We start from the raw sequence: 16,656 nt of genomic DNA, 5'->3' as shown, positions 1-16,656 counted from the left end.
ACAATGCAGTGCCGATCAGAATTCTTGAAAAACACAAAATTTGAGAAATATGATTTTAAGTATCATATTATCCAATAATTTCACTTTCAGACCGAAACACAGTAATGCTTACACCTTACTGATTCACAGCAGTAATGCTTACACATTACTGCTTCACAGCAGAAAGAGGCGCCGTTGTGATACCCATAATCTAGCCGGCATCCTCTGCAAAGGTGCTTAGGTCTGGGACTTCCCTATTCTTTTTATGCCCCGGGGAAGCACAGGGCAAGTTATCATTTTATTAGACACGGAAAAATTTAAACCTAACTGTTTTATGATTTTAAAAGAATTATCAGAGGAAAGTGGGTCATGTATGAATTTTATCGATGGTACAAACAGCAGGAAGCGGTAGAAACCTGTGGATGAAGTTGAGGGAGGCTCTGGCCTGACTGACGATATTTTTACTGTTAATTTACTTGTTAATCTTGTTTGATGGCAAGCGAAACTATTGACGAGGATGAAGCGCGGAGTCATTAAATTTACGAGCGTAGGAGGAACCCGAGGAATCACAAGAGCGTTGTCGGCGGTTCATTAAAATGTTCGCACACGTTCGTAAACACCAGCGCAGTTGGTAGTAAAACCATTTTTGCGCTGCAGAAGAGGGCTATTCGCGCTATTTATAATGTGATCAAATAATGTGTTGTACGTCCAAATTTCGGCGGTCAGCATTTAAACGCGCTTAGGCTATAACTGCCCTTAGTTTGTGTTATCGATATACGAATTGAATCTATTAACTTGTTTACAGGCGTAAGTTAGGCGTAACTTAGATCAAAGTGTTCTAGTCGCGGTCTACTTTTATGGTGAAATCAGCCCTTAGTCTCGAACGTCGAAGGGACGAGAGCAGGACGTTCAGCTGATGGTAATTTATACGCCTTGCCCATTACAATGCAGTGCCGATCAGGATTCTTGAAAGACCCAAAAATTCTGAGCGGCACTACATCAGGTGCGCTCTTCACTTTGAGACATAAGATGTTAAGTCTCAATTGCACTAGCTACGGCGCCCTCCAGACCGAAACACAATAATGCTTGCACATTACTGCTTCATGGCAGAAGTAGGCGCCGTTGTGGTACCCAAAATTTAGCCGGCATCCTGTACAAAGGAGTCCTTCACTGGTAAAATTAGGAGTATCCTAGGTCAAGGTGTTCTAATCGCATCCTATTTCAATGGAGAAATCAGTCCTTAAACTCGAACGTGGATGCGATCATCGAATATGCAACAACAAATTAGTTACAATTCCGATTAATGAATGCACAGCTGAACATCTGAATGTGTCTGATGTAATAGTATAAACGTAGGCTATTCCTGTCTCGAGTGCGTCCATCATATCTGTCCCTGGCCTTGCGCACCTACCTATCTTTAATTGCGCAGTTGTGAATGATACTATACATAATATTAACTTAACCTACGTTCAAAAAATACCATATATATTTTCTTCGGGCTTTTGAATTCGATTTATTATTTAAATTCTTATACGTAACAGAAATAAATCGCGGCCCGGTATGCACCAAAGCAGAGGGGAGATGAGAGGAGATATATTTTGACAACCAATCAGATTTCGTTATTTCCACATCTTCTATCCGCTTAGCTTCGGTGGAAATGGATCAAGCGGAGAGGAGAGGAGATGTCTCATTTGTCTATAGAATATTGTGTCGTTGTTATAAGCACAGCTCACATCTCCTCTCCGCTTTGGTGGATACCGGGCCTTACGGCCTGATGAAACCTTGTAAGGAGGAGTATTTCATTTCATCTGAATGTATTTTTCTGAGGTGCAACAAGCTGTCTCTATAAAAAAGGATAATTAAACCGATTCTGATGATTCTTTTTTTTCTTATGTGTCACGAGTACCCTAGTGTATTGATAAATTTTATATGATGCATTAAAGGGTAGAAAAATTGGCATAAAAGTCATCACATCACGATATGTTCATGTCATTCAAACAGAAATGTACCAGGCCACTGGTCTGAGACCAGAGATACGGAAATACATATTGAACGACCGGACCTGCGACTTGTTGAGCGCTAAAATGCGCCGACATTTGGCTTGAAGAATGTACTTTCGACAAAATTGAATCGTGACCCACCTTTTAATGTCATTTTCTTACCGTCATAATAAACACGTAGGTCGAAATTCGCTTGATCATAACCAAGGTGCCAAGCCAAATGTAATAGCAAGTACCTACACTCGCCACGCGTGACTTTGAGCGGAATAGCTTCGTCTAGAACCAAACAACCCAAGCGGGCAAGCATCGACTTAAACCCTATGAATAGGTAGCACATAAAAATAATAGTATTTTATTAATATTAAAGGTATAAGATTTTCATAAGAGGTGTATTAAATTAAATCTTTATTATGTTCTTTTATACTTTGAGTTTTTGAAGTTTTTTTTTTATATTAGACACTGACAATTCACCAATTGCAAGGAATATGTATCTAATAGTACAAATACCCATCAATTATTGTCATTCAATGTTTTTCGTTCAAATATAAATCTGACATAAAACACTTTTTAAAGGGTTAAAACGCGTGTAAATGTAACTGTGTTTTTACATTCGTTTTTGCGTAAAAGTTACATTTTTATTATTATTTTAGGTAACCCGACGTTTCGTGACCTTTTCAGAGCACGTTTTTAGGGGGATTGCGGTTGATAGGATTCGAGAACGTTTGTCATAGTTGTCATTATGAAGTTTAGCGTCATTTGTTGCCTCGGAGGTGGTAAACTGCAAATACCACTAAAATAATAATAAAAATGTAATTTTTACGCAAAAACTGATGTAAAAACACAGTTACAATTACACGCGTTTTAATCCTTTAAAAAGTTTTTTATTTAAATGTGTAACACTCGCGTTAATCAAAGAGATACTATAAACCTAACTGATTTTATGATTTTAAAAGAATTACCCATCAGCAAAGTGGGCCAGGAATCAATTTTGTGTATGTTACCTTATTGCCTTTCTCTATTGATGACACTGGATGTTATATTATATATCTTCAAAAATCGCATACACCTTACCTAAAGGCCGGCAACGCGCCTGTGATTCCTCTGGCATTGCAAAATAATGTGGGTGGTGATTAATTAACACCAGCTGATCCGTACGTTTGTATGTCCTCCTTTTCCATAAAAAAAAATTGTACAATTGTACGGAAGCCTTCGTGTGCTAGTCCGACCTACGGCTAGTAGATAGTTTTTAAGTCGTTTCATAATCGTCTTTCGTTCCAGGTTAGCGAACATAATGAAGGAGATAGCGCTGCTGCCCGAGAACTTGCTGCGGATGCCGTCAGTGGGGCTGGTCAACCAATGGTACGAGCGCTCCTTCGAGGAGATCATCGAGTTTGAGAAGCGGGAACCCGAGCAGTCGGTGTTGAGTCAGTAAGTAAACCGCGAATCTTGTAGCGGGCCGCGGCAGTCTCACGCGTTGCCCTTCCCCGCTACACCTCCCGCTACCCACTGACCCCGGGGGCGGTCGCGCACGAAGTTGTCGGACTATAGCTTACTTTAACTTTAGTTATTTTCCGTGTGAATAGCATGATTCTTTCGAATTAACGCCACCATATCGGGCAACTCAGATCTATTCCAAGCGCTTCTAGTTGCTTGCTGACTCATTTCTAGTGTCTAGATCTCCTCGCTTGTCGTCATAGCGGTCGGTGGAACTGGTACCTTAGTAATTACCTATGTGACAGGTCACTACATAAAAAGTTTGAACAAAATCAGCTTTCCCCAACAGATTCTGCGAACGCCTCGCCCACATACGGAATCGTCACGCGGACGTGGTGCAAACAATGGCCCAGGGTGTCCTGGAGTTGAAGGAGTCCCATGAGGTGGACCCTGGCGTGGAGAACTCCATACAGTACTTTCTGGACAGATTCTACATGAGCCGGATCTCCATACGAATGCTGATCAATCAGCATAGTGAGTATTCTTACTATCCACACAATAGCAAATTTTTTTTTACGGAAACAAACGAGTTTACGGGTCACCTGAAATTAAGTGATCACCGCCGCCCACATTCTCTTGCAATACCAGAAGAATCACGATCAATAAGGAAGGTGTACGTGCTTTTAAATTTGAATCAAGCATGACAGTTTATAGTGATGAAATAACAAAAAAAGACATTAAATTAACAATTTATAATATAAACCGGTTCAAGTGCGAAAGGAGAGGTTCTATATTATACACGAAGGTTTATATACGATACTTTTGTATATGAGACTTTTTTAAGTTTTTAAATGATATCCCTCGCTTTCGAAATTCACTCGAAACCGCGTTTCTTTTCAAACCAACCAACTGGGCCAACTGTCCGAGTGACGCATCGACCGTAAATCTTGGTATGTCTTGTTCAACTCTCAGGTTGTGTATGCATCTACAGGATCTACTTTAAAATCACCTGTCGAGGCCCCATTTTACATAAATTTTGGTACAAATTAAATTTGTATATTTTTTTTAAGTTTTATGGCGGCCATCTTGGAATCCGCCATCTTGGTTCACATTGTCAAAATTATGTAATATGCATACATGTAGCATGCAGCCTAGTGCACTAGGCTTTAGATGTACTTTGCTGTTTCTTTATACTCATGATCATCCAAATGCAATTTTTTATATACATCTCCCAATTTTCAGCCCTTCTCTTCGGAGATCAGCTCGGCGCAAAGCAGGCCTCGGTGAACGGTATGGGCAGCGGCGGACGACACATTGGCTCCATCGACCCAGCGTGTGACGTCACTGCGGTGGTGAGAGACGCCTACGAGAACGCCAGATTTCTCTGCGATCGGTATTACCTGGCATCGCCTGAGCTGGAACTACTGCAGAATGGAGGTAGTTCGCTTAATAAGTTATAGGCTTGTTACTTCGCTACTGTATGGTTACTTGAGAGGAAACATTAGCAGTAATTTTTCCAAAAGTTCTCGATTGTTTTCTACCTATTCTCGATTTGTTACGATCGAAGGGACATTATGTCAAAAAGTTAAATTTTGAATTCTTGTAACATAAATTTACGATTCTGTTCCGATTTTAATGAGGTTACGTTCCAATTGATTGAAATCGTATGACGCGTATTCTCGTAACAAGATCGAACGTCAATTGTTAGGATGTTTGATGAAGTGGAAAGTGATTCAGGAGAAAAAGAAGGTAGAAGAGAACTAGAAGAGAAGTGTTTGGTGTGGTGTGATCTTCTGAAGCCACCGCCATCGACAAGAGGAAAAGCGACAGACTTGAACAAAAATAAAGGCTCGTTCCTGTACGCTGAGTTTTAATTTACAATTTCTGACTCACTCTCGTGTCAATATAATAGAGCATAGGTACACTTCAAATAGTAGTAGAAATATTATAGATTTGGTAAAACAATATTTGTAACTTCGCGCAAGCTTGTCGTTCAAAATATGTCTTTGACGCGCCGCTCCGATCCAATTATGGTTCAGTTAACGTAGTGATAAGAGAATGCCAATCTAGAACAAAACGTGTATAGGATCGAAACTTTACGTCAACCATTTTGTAATTATGATTCAGTGATTTAATAGTGTTGCTAACAATGGTTTTCAACCCTAGATCAATATTTTTTTTCAAATCCGATCAATAGCATCATTATCTGTGTCTTTCTGTTTTGACTTTTTGTGATATTTTTTTGCAAGTGCTAAATTACTGCAAACAGTCGGTACTAGCTCAAAATAAATTATATTTTCTTTTATATAAGAGGGGGCAAACGGGTTCACGTGATTGGGTGGAGTGGCGGTTGCTCATGGACATCCGTCACTTCAGGGGGTCAAGAGGGGTTCATATGCCGTTATTTCCTTGCATTGGCACGAATCGACGTCTACCATTGCATTCAAATTCTCATTATTACAACTTCGAACCACAGAGGAAAACCAGTAACTGAGGTACAGTTACTGGTTTTCCTCTGTGGTTCGAAGTCTCATTAGCTTTATGATCTTTGTGAGGAGAAAAATAAATACATATTTATTTATTAGCGGCATTTTCTCCAAACACAGCATCGAAATTGCGAACGATTTCTGCTGCATTAGTACCACGTCGGAACTCGTATTAAAATTTGCTCAAATGTTCAATAAATCAATCTTACTTTTGAACCTTCTTATTATGAACTTCTTTTTTTTCTTAATTAAGTTTTTGATATATTAATTTTCAGTTCCGAGCGAGGGGCCAATGCCGATCGTGTATGTACCGTCCCACCTCTACCACATGCTGTTCGAACTGTTCAAGAACGCGATGCGAGCTGTCATGGAGACGTACGAAAACTCGCCGCCTCCTGTCACTGTCAACATTGTGCGCGGGAGGGAGGATGTTTCTCTGAAGGTACGCCATTTTCAACTGACTAAAAAATTGAGGTTCTCTTTTATAAGATACAGGAGTCACCTGATGGGAACCAGACTTAGCACTTGCGAATTTTAGGTGGCATGCGAAGAACCGGACAAGAACCATGCATCATTATCCTCTATATAATCAACTATACTATAGTAAGCCTTCTTTGTCAAAGAATCTTTAGTATATTTCTTGAATTTGTGCTCAGTGGTATTTTATTGTAAAATTGAATAACAAGACCTGTGTAGGACCCGTTAACTGTTCAACGAATAGTAGCTACTGTTCAACTTTTTTTACCAGTGGGAGGCTCCTTTGAGAAGGATGCCAGCTAGTTTATGGGCACCACTACGGCGCCTATTTCTACCGTGAAGCAGTAATGTGTAAACATTACTGTGTTTCGGTCTGAAGGGCGCCGTAGCTAGTGAAATTACTGGGCAAATGAGACTTAACATCTTATGTCTCAAGGTGACGAGCGCAATTGTTGTGCCGCTCAGAATTTTTGGGTTTTTCAAGAAGCTGAACGTCCTGCTCGTCTCGTCCCTTATATTCATAAAAAAAACTCGCACGTGTAAATTATTCGTCAATTTTGTCCTAATACGCTAGCTTGCATTGTGTAAACTAGCCATAAGTGTAATGGTATCTGAAGTTTTTCATTTCATTTCTAGTTGTCGGACCGCGGTGGTGGTATACCGAGAAGCGTATCAGATCTGCTGTTCAAGTATATGTATAGCACAGCGCCACAGCCATCCAAATCTGATTCACACACAGTGCCGCTGGCCGGTGAGTACTAGATTATTATGGAGTCGATGAGGAGAGTAGCTGTCCATGACAGAAAAAAAGTGATAGAAATCTAGTATCGTTTGGCAAGAATTGGGGGCAAAAGATATTAAAGTTGTTAAAGGTTGGGTTTCCCGATTATAACAAAATCTTATTAAAACATTGTTTAATGAAAAATTATGTAGTACCTTTTCATAAGAGAATTGTCGTTATAATCAGGGACCCAGCTTTCTTTTTACCCCCTAACTACCCCCTGTTTTTAATCCCCTGCCCTCCCCTGCTACTAGATTCAACAAAAATATTTCATTTGAAATCCGTTCGAGCTGAGCTCGAAGTAGCGTTAAAGTATATTACTCGTACAAAATACAAGTCTACATTTATTTCACATGTAATGACCATCCTGTGTGTGATGTAACTCCTCTGGCCACTTCCCGTGATATATTTAGAAGATGCAAATAGAACCCAACAACTCAACGAAATGCCAAGAGAACTTAACGCCTTTATAATACTGGCTTTCGACTTTCTGACTGATATAGACCACTTGAAATAATACAATATCACCAAAAAAAGATTTATAAATTTTTCGTAATGATACGGCAACACCATCGAAAGGGCTCAAAACGCGTCATAGCTTTCAGCAGTTGCAGTTATTTCAGCAATTTAAGGTTATCATATGAAACTGGTGCGTGTGGGGTATTAAAATAAATGTTTGTTCCAGGCTATGGTTACGGTCTGCCCATCTCCAGGTTATACGCGCGGTATTTCCACGGAGACCTGGTTCTGATGTCCTGTGAAGGCTATGGTACCGATGCCATCATTTATTTAAAGGTACAAATACTGTAGCTTTACTTTTTGTGTCATTCTTCATTTCTAATGGTTTATTGTTTCATTCTTTATAGTTTGTTGTATTTACTCTTTGTGTTTGTGTTTCTATTTTTCGATTGGTTCCGTCTGATTTTGGATTATCCGTCGGGGTTTATTCCTTTATCCACTTAACCCATTGATTTAATTGCTGTTTTGTTTTTGCCCTCGTTTTTCCTATTCTTAATTATTTCTTTTGTTTCTAGATTTTCAGTCGGGGTTGTCTTCTTCATGCACTTTACACTAAGTATTTGTCTGCTTTGTTGATTTTTCCCTATTGTTTGATTCCTATTTCTCCTTCTTTCTTTAGATTTGTTTCCAGTGTAGATTTTCCGTCTTTTTGTCTCCTTTATACATCTAGTCCATAGTATTTTCTCTATAGATGTCTCTCTCTGTAATGTATCTCTCTGTAATCTCTAGTATATTTAGAATTTAGTGGATACAGGAGGTATCCACTAAATTCTTAGATTTGTTTTATTTATCGAATTTCCCTCTTGTTTGTCTCTTTCATCCACATAAACCATAGGTTTGTTTTCTATCTAAATTTTCCCTCGTGTAAGTCTCTTTGTGTATTTGTCACCTTTATTAATTTGTCTTCGTTTTTACTTAAATTTATACTCTACAATAAGTTATTAATAGTGCTCAGTAAGATAATTTAAATTTAATTTTAACTTAACATTTTTTTTCTAGGCTCTGTCAAACGAAGCGAACGAGTTATTACCAATATTCAACCGGACGTCGACAAAGTTCTACAAGCCCGCACAAGTACTTGGCGACTGGTCGGCGCCGTTGCCGCCATCTCACGCGCACAGACAAGACAAGCCGTTCCTCTCGCACAAAACTAATGGTAACTAAGTGTAATTCTCACGGAATTTCGGAATTGCAGTAACAACATTATAATATACTCACAAAACAACCGAAAAGTATTCCGCGCACCACACTGATACATTGATATAAGGAAAAAATGAGTGATTTTCTTATCATGTAATTTTATACAATAACAAAATGAAGACAGTTAGAGTACTGTCAAAATGTGTCCCAATTAGGACACTTTCGAGTCACTGTCATTGGGCCCTTCTTTTAAATAGTATTAATGGGAGCACGGGCCGCAGAAGTACTAACACATCACTTGACACTCAAAGTCTCTCGTCTTATATTCACAAATAATTGTTTCGGTATCAAATGTTTCAGTAACAAAATTACATTATCCTAAATGATGGTCATTACAGCGTACACAAATGAATGTGTAAGGCTGGTGAAGTGATTCGTTCGTAAGGGAGGTTATACACGCTCCGATTTTCAAATTATATTGTTTATCGGCTATATCGGTTGTATTTTAAGTGTACGGTATCGATATTAATCTAAATAAGGGTGTAACGTTGGTTTACATTATTAGTCTTTAAGGTTATATGTATATTAATTATTTTAATATAGTACTTCATATGTATCACTTACTTATTAACCCGTCTATACACGCGCCAATTGATCTAGTGTGGTTGATACTTAATTAAGAATCTATTAAAAATCAACGCTTAGGGGGTTATTAATAAATATGAGGGTAATTATTTCAAGATTTATTATGAATATTGTTCATATAAAATACTGGAACCGCTCAAAATAGGATTGGTTTATTTTAAATCCGTACAAAGCGAGACTAAGTTTACAAATACATACATACTTATCAAGACAGACATTTTGTTCTTATAAATATAATATAATATAATCAATTATTAAAATAATGTCACTACAATATAAAGTTGAAACTGGTTCCTCTAAAAATGAGTGATTTCGACTTTATACGGTAATATTTCTATGTTATGCACACTTAACAACGCCAATTGTGATTGCGGTGTGCCGGTCCCTAGTTTAGTTATAGTACAACCATTAGATTCTATAATTTAAGTTAAATTTTTTTAACTAATAAGATAAGCGAAAGGAAAGTGTTGATTTCAATACTGGGAAAAGAACTTATGTTGGAATGAGTGTGGTTTGACTTTTTAGTATGAATGAACAAGCTTAAATTAAAATGGATGAATTAAAATTGTGACAGATTTTTTAAAAGTGTGATTATTGTTAATATCAGGATATAGCCCTAAATCTCTGTTATCGAACGTAGCCTTCGATGGCTATAGTCGTACGAAAAATTAAAATCCCTAATGTCGGGTACGTTAAGAGCAGCTTTATTAGTTAGATATAAATTGATGTGTGAGTTCGGCTTAACAATAGATTTTAAATTAAACTAGATTTATCAATATTGTGAAGTAGTCATCTTGTAATCGTGTAACATGTAGAATACGATATTATTTAAATTTAAATATATAGATTTAATAACAATGTTCTTTTGGACCATCCATAAAATACGTCACTCGAATTTCGTGACCCCTCCCCGTCCCCCCGTCTCATTTGTGTGACGGGGGGTACCAATTTGTAATGTCACATTTTTCACAATTTTACATTTACGAATTTATGAAATTAAATCAACAATGTTCTGAAATTATTTTTATTTCCATTTAAATTATTTTTCAATAAAACCAAACAAAGGCATGATAATCAACAAATAAAAAAAATATATTTTAATTGCAAATATCTGGTACGTAGTATAAATTTCGTGTTGTAATACTTAAAAACATTATATTTGAAAAAAAAATGTGATGTCACAAAATTTGGGACCCCTCCCCGCCCCTTGTAACACTGCGTCGACCCCCCTCCCTCACACTTAACTTGTGATGTAACTTATGGATGGCCCCTTTAAGATTATGAAAGAAAAATATTATCACCGCAAATTGTTTTGTTAAATTTTTTTTGCATTTTTTTGTTAAAAATTAATAATTAAATTGAGATACTGTCATTGACGATATAATTGTCTATGTTGCTATTTTCTAGTTCTGTGAAAAATTTTAGACTAATAAAGTTGTCAGGCCAAATTATGTCTAGTGCTGTCTCGTTTTAGCGTATGACGTGTGAGTGAGATGGATAGTTAGTTTGTACTCGCAGGATTTCTCATATAGATACTTACACTTAGTGTACTTTTTCCCCATACCACTAGTTATTGTGAGGGGTGTGATTGATTTTAGGGGATTCATTGCAAGGTTGTAATTCAATTTTATTTTGAACTTTTTGTAGACTGTACTTTTGAAATAATATTTAAAGTATTGGCATCTTCTTAGCAGAATTCATTAAAAATTATTAAATTTTGTAGAATATCTATATCAAACGAAGAATATATCTAAAAAGCTCAGTGTCACAAAATATGGGTGAAGATCAGTTTCACTATTAAATATATAATATAATGCCAATGTATTATATACATTTAATAGTGAAACTTTGAAGTCAAAGATTTGTAACAAAATTAAAATATTGTTTGACCTTAAATGGATGGTGTTATAAACCGCTATAAAAAAGATACTCCGCCTTACTATAGTCATACAGCTTATGATTGTAAATTATTTTTTAATTTATCAGTCCTAATTGAATGAATAGGCCTATGTGTTGATCTGATGAAATCCATAGACAATTTTCGTCGTATGTATGTCTCAGGTCTTAATAGATAACGGAAACTGGTACTTACAAAAAGTATCGTGAGTATAGACTATCTACCAATTTTATTTTTAAATGCATTGTCCTCTCTTCGGGTATGTGTATATAAAAATTTTTTCCTGCGAGAAATGTGATATTCGATTTTAGATTGATTTTGTTTCGTAGTTGAGGCTGGTTGGCTTGATTTTTTATCTGGCAACATTACGAATCTTACGAATTACATACCATCGACAAAATTGATTCATGATCATTATCAAAATATGAACTGTTAGGTGTATATTTGCACGAAAAATATTGTATGACAATTGGCGGCCTGTAATAAAATGATAACAGTTATTTAGGAAATGTATGTTCAAGCGAATTTCAACCTACTTGTTTATTATGACTGTAGGAAAGTGACATCAAGATTGGTCACGATTCAATCTTGTCGATAGTACTATTAAAAAGTTCCGTTAGAAACGGCGCTCTCAAAATAAGTCACAATAAACAATAAAATTAAATAAATATATAAATTAATTAAAAACATTAAATAAAATATTTTTAGACGTATTAATTCAAGTGCAACTATGACTAAACATCATTTATTCCTGAAATTTATATTATTTATTTAATTTCCTAACAGTGTCCTCTTATTTTTATTTGTGTTGAATTATATATTGTGATAATTAAATTAATATGTTTATAATTCAGTCTTAATTTCATGTGATTTGTTACTTATAAAGTATCTACTAATTAATTATATATAATATAAATGTTTGGTATAATCCCCGCAAGTTTATACAGGGACAGGCAGCCATTTTAGCGACACAGACGTTAATATGACAATGTTGCGTCCCTGTGTCGATTTGCGCGGGTTATACTCGCGTTATTCGTGTTGCCAGATATGTAAAGAAACGCATAGATGCAGTGATTACCAATGGAGTAAAATTAAAATTAGTGAAACTATATCATAGACTAAGATAAGGTGACGTTGGTTATGAAAAACTATGTTTAAATTTAAATTCAACAGTAGTTTTTATTTCGCGTGTTACATTTCAGGTTATTATTGCGTGCGTAGAAGCAATTTTACTTTTATTGTTTAACATTTAAGAGCCATTTTTCAATGCACCTTATTATTATTTTTACAGTCCCGATAAGTTTTTTTTTATTTATATTATATGGGCAAACTTAATGTAAAACGTTGCTAAATGGGTCTTATATGTAGTACATTTTGCGCGTAATATTTAAAGTACAATAGAATAGTTACTAGTAATTCTGTTTAATTAAATATTTTCAGAGTCACAGTTTACAATCAAATACCTAAGTATATGAATACTATTACAAAAACCACTGATTTGAATTCATTTGGCAGACGCCATTTTGGTGGTGATTCCAGTTGTTATTCATGTGGGTACACCACTTATTTACTTACTCCTCCGGCGCAACGACCCAAAGTGAGATTTGGAGGATGCCGGCTAGATTACGGGTACCACAACGGCGCCTATTTCTGCCGTGAAGCAATAGCATTACTGTGTTTCGGTCTGAAGGGCGCCGTAGCCTGTGAAATTACTGGGCAAATGAGACTAAATATCTATATCTCAAGGTGACGAACGCAGTTGTAGTGCCGCTCAGAATTTTGGGGTTTTTCAAGAATCCAGAGGGGCACTGCATTGTAATGGGTAGGGCGTATTACCATAGTATTGGTAATAGTCCCACGCTTATTTCAGTCCTGTACGATATCACTTCATGATTTTCATCTCGCACAGGTCAGTGGTCATTCGGTATTTCTACCTGAACTTAGGGCGACTTAACTGCACGCTAACGTGCTGATAAAGATGATTTTAAGCTAAGCTAATGCAGCCAAGCTAAGCTGAGCCCCGTTTTTTATTGTCTTCTTTGTGCCTTCTTTTATATTCTTTCCCTTATAATTAATGGACAGTTTTTCAATAGATTTCGATCAATATTACTTACATTGTATTTTGCTACTTAAAACGGTATGTGTCTCTAAACTGCGACGTATAGACCTTAGATCATTTATATGTCTAGATAGACTGTGACAGCTATGAAAACGTCGAAAAAAATTGAGGTTGACTGTTAACCTCTATTTTGAGCAATGCACGCACTAACACAAAGTGACATACAAATCGCGAGTGTAAGATTTAGCTTGTTACTACGGTAATAAAACTGGCCTGTTTCATCGTTTGTCTAGCAGCAAGAGGCTCTATATAGACGTATAAATTATCTAAGTTACTGACACACAAATAATATAAGTAATTAATTTAGTTTGTACTCAACAAAGGATTAGTTTTACAACTATTTAATCATTTTTACTACTTTTACTACTTGATCATTCGTTTTAAGCTTTAAGAATTTTTTTGTTTTTTTTTTTACCAGATGGTATAAAAATGTATTATGTTAATATATTGCATTTGCACTACATGTAAGTGTTATTCCAAATTGATATTTATATAATCTTTAGGTTGTAGCTTATTATTTATAGATGATTTTTTGAATAAATATTTTCAATGTGAAGTGTTTTGTATTTCAATTAGTTTCCTTTAATTATACTATCAATTATTATACTAGTACTGTCTTTTTTATTGAAGTAGGCGTTACTTTGCGGAAATTCATAATTATCCAAATGTTTTTAGTTTTCTTGAGTGTCGAGTGTGAGAGGCGAGTCAACATCTCCTGAGGATGCCTCGTGTCGAAACGCGTGGCGAATTGTTTGAAGACAAATATTGGGCGACTGTACACTCGAGAAAAGAAAACTCAAAACATTTGGATAGTACTACTGCCTTGCTTGTTTGCCCTCTTTTTTAATAGTCGATGAGGGCAAACGAACGCACGCATAACCAGATGATAAGTGATCACCGCTCACGTTCTCCATCATCACCAGGATTCCAGGAGCGTTCCCGTCCTTAAAGAAGGGTGTATGAGTTTTTGTTTGGAGATAACGATTTCGTATCGTCCTGGAAATTTCTAAATTCCTTCAAATAAAAATTATCCTGTATCGGAAGTTAGATCAAAATGTACGCACTGTGCAAAGTTTAATTAACATAGGTTCAGTAGTTCAGAAATTATTTCGTAAAATATGCTCCCTGTTGTTATAATGAAATTGTTTCACAGCAGAACTGTCAAACCGTATGTCAATAAATTCTCTCATAGAAAATATGTCCATACAAAACAAATATTGGAAATAAAAAGAATTATGGGTGCCAAATCGAAAAGAAAAACTATCCTATCTCTCAAGTTGGACTGCATGAAGTAAATTCCTCATTAAAATCCGTTCATTAGTTTAGGAGTTCACTGGAAACAAACATCAGGATACTGGATTTATATATACCTAGAAATAATATTTGATGTTCAAAAAAAGGCGGGAAATCGTGAACGAAGGAAGGCGCGCTTTTAACAAAAAAAAATGTATAATATTGTTCACTATATATTTTCCGCTTTTTGGATAAATACTATTTATATTTCAATTAGTGATTAAATCTTGACTGCACCTTCAATGAGCCGTTCGTTTATATATTTTTTATTATTATTTGTGTCGCATCAAACTGGACTGAAGAAATTCTTGCATGTTTATTTGGTTCCTATAAATCTATTCGTCCTGTTGCTTTTATCCATTTATTTTAGTATTGGATCTAATTGAAATCTGAAATAGATTATTGTGTTTATTATTTTACTACACCTTATCCAACATCATGTTGCTTGTTTTATTATCAATCACAGGAATACGTACAAATGTGGTTTTAATTTCCTTACTCCATACAAATATACCATTCTTAATTATTAATACTAATAATAAATACCGGCTGAATGTTATTTTAATAAAAAAAGGTTTAAAATAAATCATTACGCTTTAACTTGGGTAAAACTATGATATCTTTGTTATGGCAACATTTTGGTTGTCAATGTTTTTTGTTATTTATTATGATTAAGAAAAATGTACTGAAAATAGGTGACTATGGATCAAAAATCAATACTTTTAGAATGAATATTTCATATGAAAATTATTTGATACGAGCTTGTTACAAATTATATTGAAAACGTTAGGTGAAAAGCAATACTTACGGCTTTGGCTACCAGACACACAACACCCATCCATGGCTTTAACTTTTTTAAAGTTGAAAGGCATCCGTATCTCACACCAAATATGTTTCAAAATAATAAAATCACAAATATACTATTCGCAAGCTTGATGACATGACAGATCTTTGTTTATTTGCCCCAAAGTTGACATTGGGCGAAACAAATAAATTCAAGATCAATAGCTTTGTCCCGTTCTATCTCAGCCTTAGTTGTATATCGCTTGTCCTTTCTAAATAGAAAGGACAAATGTAATGAAGTTACCGACGTTACTTCTGTAGCGTTAATATTCTAAGATAACAACTATGAACTTATTTCAAAGAAACAGAAAAAAAATCTATCAAAAGGAAGCAGGTGGAAATTCGTATTTGAACTAAACTAAAGGTCGTTCTTTAAAATGTCCACTAAATTAATTGAAAACAATGTAAATGAAACAAAAAATACAAATGTAAATTGTCATTTCTTTATATGAATACCGTCCTAGGAAGTTAATTCCAAGCTTAGATGGTACGTGCTAGAAAGATCCATAAAACAGCACTGTAGAGGAGAAATTTATTAAATTATAAATTTATTAAATTCATCCATTTAGATGGTAAGTATAGATGATATTATGCAAGTATGAGACGTTCATGCGATAGTGGAATTTGGTGGTAGGAATTAGGTAAAACAGCTCTACGAATAGAAATAGAAGTACCAGCTATTTCTGTCCAGTCAAAAACGTTATGAAACTTGGCTTGCAAATTGTTTTAAAAACATGATCATTTTCTTAGCTATCCTACAATGCATAACAACTATGAACTAATTTGAAAGAAACTCAATAACAAAATGATCAAAAAGAAAGAAGGCGGAATTTAAACTGTCAATCAATATTTTTTTCATAATAAATTTACATAAAATATTTACAAAAGGAGTAAAAACCAGGGAAAGAAGATACTTAGAGGATGTAGAACGGGGAATTTCAGAAGGTATAATAATAATAATGTAATAATTTTATAGGGAAGATTGCATCAAAGGACAACTAGAGAATATATTATGGACCACATTTCAATCATCTAGGCCACAG

At 35.5% G+C, this 16,656-nt stretch overlaps 1 protein-coding gene across 2 annotated transcripts in view; it reads left to right on the top strand.

Annotated features, from left to right (window-relative positions):
- LOC126968327 (pyruvate dehydrogenase (acetyl-transferring) kinase, mitochondrial) overlaps positions 1 to 14,033 on the top strand; it is a 66,210-nt gene extending 52,177 nt beyond the window's left edge. For both annotated transcript variants that reach the window (XM_050813284.1, XM_050813285.1), the window contains exons 3-9: positions 3,258 to 3,407; positions 3,763 to 3,947; positions 4,656 to 4,850; positions 6,175 to 6,341; positions 7,013 to 7,127; positions 7,843 to 7,952; positions 8,676 to 14,033. In XM_050813284.1, coding sequence (XP_050669241.1) covers positions 3,258 to 3,407; positions 3,763 to 3,947; positions 4,656 to 4,850; positions 6,175 to 6,341; positions 7,013 to 7,127; positions 7,843 to 7,952; positions 8,676 to 8,840 — 1,087 coding nt within the window. In that variant the 3' untranslated portion in view covers positions 8,841 to 14,033. The remainder of the gene's footprint in view (positions 1 to 3,257; positions 3,408 to 3,762; positions 3,948 to 4,655; positions 4,851 to 6,174; positions 6,342 to 7,012; positions 7,128 to 7,842; positions 7,953 to 8,675) is intronic.
- Positions 14,034 to 16,656: the final 2,623 nt, after the last annotated feature.

This window comes from Leptidea sinapis, chromosome 15 (assembly GCF_905404315.1).
Source record: "Leptidea sinapis chromosome 15, ilLepSina1.1, whole genome shotgun sequence".
NCBI classification, from domain to species: Eukaryota; Metazoa; Arthropoda; class Insecta; order Lepidoptera; family Pieridae; genus Leptidea; species Leptidea sinapis.
Note: the sequence above shows the minus strand (reverse complement) of the source record. Positions and strands in the feature narration are given on the sequence as shown.